This window comes from Drosophila rhopaloa, unplaced genomic scaffold (assembly GCF_018152115.1).
Source record: "Drosophila rhopaloa isolate 14029-0021.01 unplaced genomic scaffold, ASM1815211v1 contig_2, whole genome shotgun sequence".
NCBI classification, from domain to species: Eukaryota; Metazoa; Arthropoda; class Insecta; order Diptera; family Drosophilidae; genus Drosophila; species Drosophila rhopaloa.
The window spans coordinates 20,765,081-20,772,685 of record NW_025335083.1 but is presented as its reverse complement, the minus strand read 5'-3'; the positions used below and the strand labels follow the sequence as shown (position 1 = coordinate 20,772,685).

General features: G+C 39.9%; 2 protein-coding genes across 2 annotated transcripts; one reads left to right on the top strand and one right to left on the bottom strand.

The window, feature by feature from the left end:
* Positions 1-2,555: 2,555 nt before the first annotated feature.
* LOC108052131 lies at positions 2,556-4,363 on the bottom strand. Its single transcript, XM_044460005.1, has 4 exons — positions 4,069-4,363; positions 3,404-3,858; positions 2,877-3,164; positions 2,556-2,785 (listed from the first exon to the last, which is right to left on the bottom strand). Exons 1-4 carry the CDS (start codon positions 4,179-4,181, stop codon positions 2,634-2,636), a joined length of 1,008 nt encoding a protein of 335 aa, XP_044315940.1. The 5' UTR covers positions 4,182-4,363; the 3' UTR covers positions 2,556-2,633.
* A 1,186-nt stretch (positions 4,364-5,549) lies between these two features.
* On the top strand, positions 5,550-6,843 carry LOC108040466. Its single transcript, XM_017117948.2, has 4 exons — positions 5,550-5,732; positions 5,790-6,244; positions 6,299-6,586; positions 6,643-6,843. Exons 1-4 carry the CDS (start codon positions 5,620-5,622, stop codon positions 6,780-6,782), a joined length of 996 nt encoding a protein of 331 aa, XP_016973437.2. The 5' UTR covers positions 5,550-5,619; the 3' UTR covers positions 6,783-6,843.
* The last annotated feature ends 762 nt before the right edge of the window (positions 6,844-7,605 follow it).

The window sequence follows — 7,605 nt, the reverse complement described above, 5'->3', positions numbered from 1 at the left end:
GAGCCCAAGTCGAATGGCTATTTCCAGTCTCGCGCCACAAGGAGAAGGACTGGTCCTGTAGCCAAAGACTTCCCGAATGTCACCATGTGCCCATGTGTGTGCGCCAGTTAATTTGTTATTCAAATTTGTGTGTTATATATTGTTATTACAATGAAAATTGTTGCTGCTCCTGCTGGACTGGTCAGGAGTGCAGTCCACTTGTTTTGGCCGACGGGCACAGCAAAGGTTATATCCAGGGTCAATAGTTTCAGTTGGCATTGAGGTGACTCCTCTTTCAAGTCCATCGATTTAATGGTCTCCGAGCTGAATTATTTATTATCTCACAATACTGTTCCTATTACAAAGTTGGTGAGATTATACTGATAGTTTATCTATAAGATATATTCCAAGCATCTGACTCCCAGCTAACGTAGAAAGAACATAAAATTATAATTAGTTTTCAGCTCCATCGCTAGCACGCAATGAACCAAATGTTGAGATTTTAGTTTTAAATTTAATAAATGGCTTAAATGCTTATTTCTGAATATTTCAAACAGATATTATAAACGGAAACAAAAAAACCAATATATTCCATTTCCTTGTTAATATTGTTTATATTCTCTTCAGTCGGAGAATTAAGTTCCTTTATTTTATAATTATTTCTTATCAGCAAACAATTAGTACAATTAATAATCATTCCCGCACAATTTCACACTGAATCTAATAATTTACAATGTATTTTGACATTTCTTGTAGATAAACACTTTATTTCCATCTATTTTTCAGTGATTTGTTTGAAATTAATTTTCCCAGCGCATTAATCTTTGAATAATCTCCAATTAATGCTTATCTTAATTTATTTGTCATGCATTAAGGGAACAATTGAACCCATTAATTAGCTCCTCGGGCAAGTGGAGCCCCAACTCCCCATTGTCCCATTCATTTACCTTGACACCTGGAAAAAACGCCCGAGTGGAAACCCTAGAAAAGTTCGAGGGCCAACAACTATCAAGGATTAAGGCTTAACCGTCTGGTCAAACGTCTGGCGGGTTTCTCCTACTCCAAATCTGATTCATCGGGTTTGGTTCTGTGGGTCTGTTAGTTGTCTAGTCTGGTGGACCCCAAGGGGCATAGGAATATGCGACGGCTAAGCGGATTAATTTACTGACGTGCTGCTCAATGGGGAAACGGGTAAGGCAAATTGAAAAAGAAAATAGAAAGAAATAGGAACGGGCAACGGGCAACGTGCAACGAAATCCAATCATAATTATAAAGTCCAACGCCTCGAGTCGATGAAATTTACACAACAAAAGCTGGCCGCGACATTTTCAGCTGTCAGCATTAATTAAAATGTTTCCATACATTAACTTCGGCCGAGTTCTTACACCTTTTCGGGGTCCCAATCGAAAGACCAACCAGAGCGGAAATGTCTTTGGAGAGTGGGTATCTGAAACACGACCAGAAGCATAAAGATGTCAAAGACCTATTGAGTTGGGGGCCCAGAAACATCTTGCCAGATCGCATGTTTCTGGAAAACTTCAAATTTATTTCTGGCCGCAGGGCATTTATCAATCCGATAATTTGTGGTGTTGAGTTTTTGCCTCCTGTGCTTATTAATATTTGCCACTCTTAACTTTACTTAAAACTTATTAAAAGAGCTAATGTTTTTGTAGCTTGTGTGTATTTAAAATGCTTTTTAAAAACTTTTGTACATTTTCACAATAATTATTTAAGCCAAAACCGACTGCTATCTGACACTAAAGTTGCATTTCCGCAAAAGTGTTGAACCGAAACCTTTCTTGTGCATTTGTTCAGAGTGCGGAGGTCGTCGTGTCAAGAGTTGGACAGGTTAAACGACGAATCGAGACTCCTGTCAATAAATAATTGAAAATCAGAGCCGTCGGCAGAATTGTTGGCCAGTGTTTTTTTGTCAACGTCTCTTTTCAGTGGTAATTAAAAAAGTTTTTTGCCAACTGAAAACTGAAAAATAGAAAGAAATTGCCAATTGACTAGGGCATTCTCTCTTTTTTTTTAGACCGGCTAATTGTCATGCAGCGAATGGAGAAAGAGGAACATTTTCCCGGGCTGACGTAATTAAAAAGCCGTCAAGCGAAGTTGGCGCAGTTAGCGCTAAATGTCCAATTGATGCACAGACTCTGGTGCTTAAGTACTTCTTTCTCATCCCGTCTGCCGTTCTCTAATTAAATAAGCCAGTGTCACATTTGTCTTGAGTGTCCGACAATTTGGTGACTTATGATGACTGCAGAGCCAGGACGCGACGAAAGCCGGACCAGGATCCACTTTGGGACCCTGCACTCGGACAATAGCATTGAGGAAGTTGTGGAAAAAGATTTATGAGGTAAAAGCAATTAGAAAGTGGCATTAACAACCGAATGCAGAGCGTAGGACAATTAATAACTGCTACAAGCGCAGACGCAGCTCACATAAAAACCATCTACAATAACACATAGAAATATTTAAGCTTCTTGCTTAAGTCTCAATTAAGCAAAATTGTCTCGTAAAATAGTATAGATTAGTTTATCCATAAACACTTAAGAACTTATTAACTTTCAATATTACATTGCATAAATATTTTTATTGGCTTTAATAATTATTTAAGTTTTTATTTGAATACTCGGAATTTTTTCTTTAGACTAGCAGAGGGTTATATCTCTTACTTCACCCATTTTTACAGCGGAGTCGGATGATTCGATCTGCTTCAGAACACCAGTCAATATCTCCACTTCGTTTTTGATGGAATCCAACGTTTTGGCTAAGTCACCGCGAGCAGAGGACGAAGTTATATCTATAGACAATAAATATATTTATAGTAAATCAATTTTGTATAAAAAATGTTTTTTTTTTTTTAGATAAATAACATAAGTTTAGGTGCTCACCTCGTCGACGGCAAAGAATCCGATGAAGGTTGTTAATCGCCTCTAACGTGCGTTCCTTGTCCATATAACAGTTGTTAATTACATCCTTGGTGTTCGCCAAGATCTTCTCCCACCTGAGACACTGAACTCTGGACTCGTTGTAAGATCTTTCGAGCCTGGCTAGATCATTCTTGAGGCCCAACACAGTCAGAGCCGCTTCGTTAGTAATCTGTACTATACGCTGCCGCATACTCTCAATCTCCATCAATTTTTGATGCTCCAGTTTGTTGATCTCCACTTGAGCTAGCACTAATAATATATTAAATTATTAAATATTTTAAACATTAAAGGTAACTAATTCTGGTTTGCTTTATGGCTAACATACATTCGAAAACTTTTGTATATGGAATAATAATGTTATAAGCTTTAAGAACTTAAAGATCGAGTTTATTTTATAAAGTCTAACTTGAAAATGTTGTAAAATTTAAAATAAATTCTTATTAATGTTGATTGTCATATCAAGTTTATTAATGTAATGTAATGCTTACTTAATGCATCACAGCGGTCGATGCAGTCCTTCGGGGATACGAATATGCTGGATACCTTCACCACCTCGTCGAGCACCTTCTCGTAGGGCTGGAACTCGTGGACGGTGGCCTTGAGAGCCTCCCGAAAGGCCTTGAGCTCCCCGATCTCCCCCTTGAAGCTCTCAATGCCCTCGCCGAGCTCCTTGTGGTAGAGGCTCTCCCCTTGGGCGGTCTTCTCGGCGGCTCGCTTCTTGTCCGCGCAGTCCTTGATGAAGCTGTTCACCTCGATGAAGCGCCGCCTCAGCCGCTCCTGGATCTTGTACATGTTCTTCACCCTGGTGGAGTTCACCTTGGTCTGCCGCTTGGCATTGGACAGCATCTCGTCCTGCAACTTAAGCATGGCATCGTGTTCGCGAAGATTGTTCACGAAAATCAACTCGATGGAGTCGCCCGCGGAGTCTGAGTTCGGTGGAATCCTACAAAAACAAGATTACGGATTTATATTAACTTTATAAAAACACTAATTGAAAGTATCATGAAAGTCTTCAAATTATTCATATGAATTTCCGATATTAAAATTCTTAAAATTATTCTGCTTAAAAAAATTTCTTAAATAATATCTTTAACATCGCGGAATGAAAACTCTTCTGTAAGTTGCCAATTTTTGCTACCCATTTGGTACTCACACGAAGAATTTCTTCTGCTGCTTTGAACTGATATAGTCGCCCACCGCATCCTCGGGCCGCAGGTCCAGATTTCCCAGGACATCGAGCTTCTTGGTGGGCTTCACGCGTGGCATCTTGGATCCCTTGACCGGAACAAAAAGCTTGGAGTGTAAGTTTGGTTTAGTTTTTTTCCTTTTTCTTTTTGGTTTGGTTACCGCGTTACTGCGGATTGTGCTTTTTGTAGCTGCGTGTGCTTTGTGTTTACTTTTCGGAATGTGTTATTGTTTTGTAATAAAAAATTAACAAGACCTACTTGGAACATGATTTGTATTTGGGTGACATAAAATAACATTGGTTTCCAGGAGGTTCCCCAATCACTATGGCAATAGTTGTGTAGGCGTGCGAAAACCAGGAAAACTGTTTTCGCTCGTTGTTATAGTGACGATGTTCACTGCCAAAAATTAATTTATTTTTTCTTTACATCTATAAGTTTCCAACGAATCCAACGATGTATGACATTCCATTATTTCCAATGGTTTTGATCGAAAAACCGAAAAATCGATCTTCTTTTTTTTCGGATTTTGGCCATCAAATATTTGTTTTAACACCAGGGTTTTTGTTGTAACTTTTCCAAAATAAGACGCACAGCCAAAAGAATTACTGTTTTCTGCAGCTGAGAACCCAAACTTTCAATTTCAGTTTGATTTGGGGAAATTTGTTTTTTCATCAGATTTGGCATTTTTTATAAGGGGTAACACTTGATTTTTTGCCAAAAATGGCCAAAAATTAAATTTTTTAGCTGTAAATGCCAGTTGATTGGAAATTTTATAACGAATTTAACGAGGTATGACACTCCAACTTTTGACCATTATTTCCAAGTGTTTTGATTAAAAAACTCAAAAAATTGGGTGATCATTTTTTGGGTTTTAGTCATAAAATTAAAGTTTTTTAGTTATAACTTTACCGAAATTCGACTCTCAGCCAAAAGAATAACTGTTTTGTGCAGCTGAGAACCTATACTATCAAATCTGGGTTGATTTGGGAAAAAAAAATTTTCATCGATTTTCGCAATTTTCATAAGGGGTAACACTTGATTTTTTGCCAAAATTGGCCCAAAATTAAATTTTTTAGCTGAGAGTACGAATGGATTGGTAATTTTGTAACGAGTTCAACGAGGTATGACAGTTCCAGATCTGACCATTAATTCCAAAGGTTTTGATCAAAAATCCAGAAAACAAGCTGGCTTTTTCCGTATTTCTGCCATAACAAAAATTATATTTAAAAACACATTTTTAAGCGTTTTTTGTTGTAACTTTGTTAAAGTAAGACGCACAACAGCTGAGGACCTATACAATCAATTCTATGTTGACCTTGGGAAATGTATTTTTTGTAATCTATAGTGTTTTTATATAAATTTGCGAAGCGAATTGTATTCATAAAAGCACTGACTTTGCTGCCTGCTTTCAAACGTTCAGTTTAACTCCAAACCTCTTCGACACAACGTTGCCTAACATATATTCCTAAATATTTACCCATAAATATTTTAAAAAGACTATTTAAAAAAAAGTCAAGATGCCGCGCCGTAAGCCCACCATAAAGACCGATGTGATTGGCGACCTGGACCTTAACCCAGAGGTGGCCATCGATGACTATCGCGTCTCACGTCAGCAGGATGAATTTTTCGTGTAAGGTAAGATCTCGAAGGTAAAATTATAATAACTCATTGAATGGGGATGCTCTAGAAAACCACCGAATTGGGATTCGGCTGGGGATACCATTGAAATGCTGTATATAGCCAATTTGCGAGAGCACGATGCCATGAAGCAGGTGCAGATGCAGTTGCTGAAGGATGCCAAACGGCAGACGGCATTGAATGTGCAGCGCATCCGTAAGATGTACAAAATTCAGGAGCGCCTGCGCAAACGCTTCGTCGAGGTCAATGGTTTTATCAAGGATTGTGCGGACAAGAAGCGCAGTGCGGACAAGTCGATTCGCGAGGAGTCGGTTCTCCACGAGGAGGTCACCAGGGAGATAGACGAGTTCAAGACCTCCATTGCCGAACTGGGCACCTTCCGCAACGCCCTCAAGGCCACGGTGGCCCAATTCCAGCCATACGAAAGGGTCCTGGAGGAGGTGGTCAAGGTTTCCGACATTTTTATCTCCACCAAGGACTGCATCGACCGATGCGATGCTCTGAGTGAGTTCTTGGTACTTTCCTTTTCGATTTGCGTTGACTAATCCCCTCTTGCAGTGCTGGCCCAAGTGGAGATAACCAAGTTGGAGGCCCAGAAACTTAACGAGATCGAGGAGATGCGCCAGCGTATGGTCCAGATCACCAGTGAGGCGGCTCTGACCGTCTTGGGTCTCAAAAACGATCTGGCCCGACTGGACCGATCCTATGTCAACTCGCGGGCCACTTGTCTCAAGTGGGAGAAGATATTGAGCACCTGCAAGGATACCACCTCGTACTACAATCTCGACAAGGAGCGCATGTTCGACGGCATCCAGATCCTGTACCGCATGCTCTGCAAGCGCCGCGGTGAGTCCTGAAAATCCTTTAACCTAATTGGATATCCAGACACTATCTCTCCACAGACATTGTGCCCAGCTATCACAGCTACGAGATCGATCACATCCTGAGCTTTGCCATGCGCGAAATCAGACTCCTTTCGTCTGTCCTCCAGGAATTGGAGGCCACCAAAGGCGATAAAGTTGGGGCAGGAAGTTTGTGTTAACTGGAATTCAGATATGTTTTTTAGTGATGCATGAATAAATTGTTTTAAATGCTTTTACTAATGGCGCTTGTTTTTTGTGGGAAAGGGAAATGGGTTGATTTAAATAACTACTTAAACACCTTACATATGTAAACTGTAAAGTTAATGAGTTTGAAAATGTTGTAATAGTCTGATATATTTTATGAACTAAGACCGTCGTTGTCGTCTTTGGGCTAAGCTAAAATAAAGCTTTACACTGCAATGTTTTACATGTTTTCTCATTTTCATCCTATTTTGAGCTTACCATGCGGCTAAGAAAACGTGATTTAAGATTTAAAAAAATCCAATTATCCTAAATATTAACAACACTAAAAGACAGGGTTATGAAGCTCCAACCCCAAAATGGAAAGATAAAAGAATACAATGAACGGGTTGATTTACGGGCTCCGAACAATGTAGGTCCTATCAGCCTTGCAGAGTCGCCACAATCGCATTGGGTGGCTCCATGGCTAACAACTTTAATGGGCTCAACCACCTTCTGGCTTATGGCTGCCATAACAGTTGTCTAACCCTAAAACCTTGCCAGCCCCCAAAAAACGAAACCCACAGCATTCGAATGAGCTTTGTTGTTGCCTAAGCCCAAAAGAAAATCAAATGAAATTCGATAAAAAGGAAATGCATTCGGAGGCAGAGATACTGGGGTTGAGCAACTTTCAAGTGGCACTCGAACTTCAAATCGGGAGGGAGGGGGTAGGGGGGTGGTAGCAAACCGATGGGCAGGAAAATAAAGTTGGCAAATCGAATCTGAGACATCTTTCCATTCAATTGCCAATTGGATTCTATG

Bases quoted from the DNA above. Each gene is read 5' to 3' on its own strand.
- LOC108052131 (XM_044460005.1), bottom strand. From the start codon at position 4,181: ATGCCACGCGTGAAGCCCACCAAGAAGCTCGATGTCCTGGGAAATCTG. The intron at 3,859-4,068 runs GTGAGTACCAAA...TTGTTTTTGTAG, and splicing joins CAGCAGAAGAAATTCTTCGT to GATTCCACCGAACTCAGACT. The intron at 2,786-2,876 runs GTGAGCACCTAA...TATTGTCTATAG, and splicing joins GATTCTTTGCCGTCGACGAG to ATATAACTTCGTCCTCTGCT.
- LOC108040466 (XM_017117948.2), top strand. From the start codon at position 5,620: ATGCCGCGCCGTAAGCCCACCATAAAGACCGATGTGATTGGCGACCTG. The intron at 5,733-5,789 runs GTAAGGTAAGAT...GGGATGCTCTAG, and splicing joins CAGCAGGATGAATTTTTCGT to AAAACCACCGAATTGGGATT. The intron at 6,587-6,642 runs GTGAGTCCTGAA...ATCTCTCCACAG, and splicing joins CATGCTCTGCAAGCGCCGCG to ACATTGTGCCCAGCTATCAC.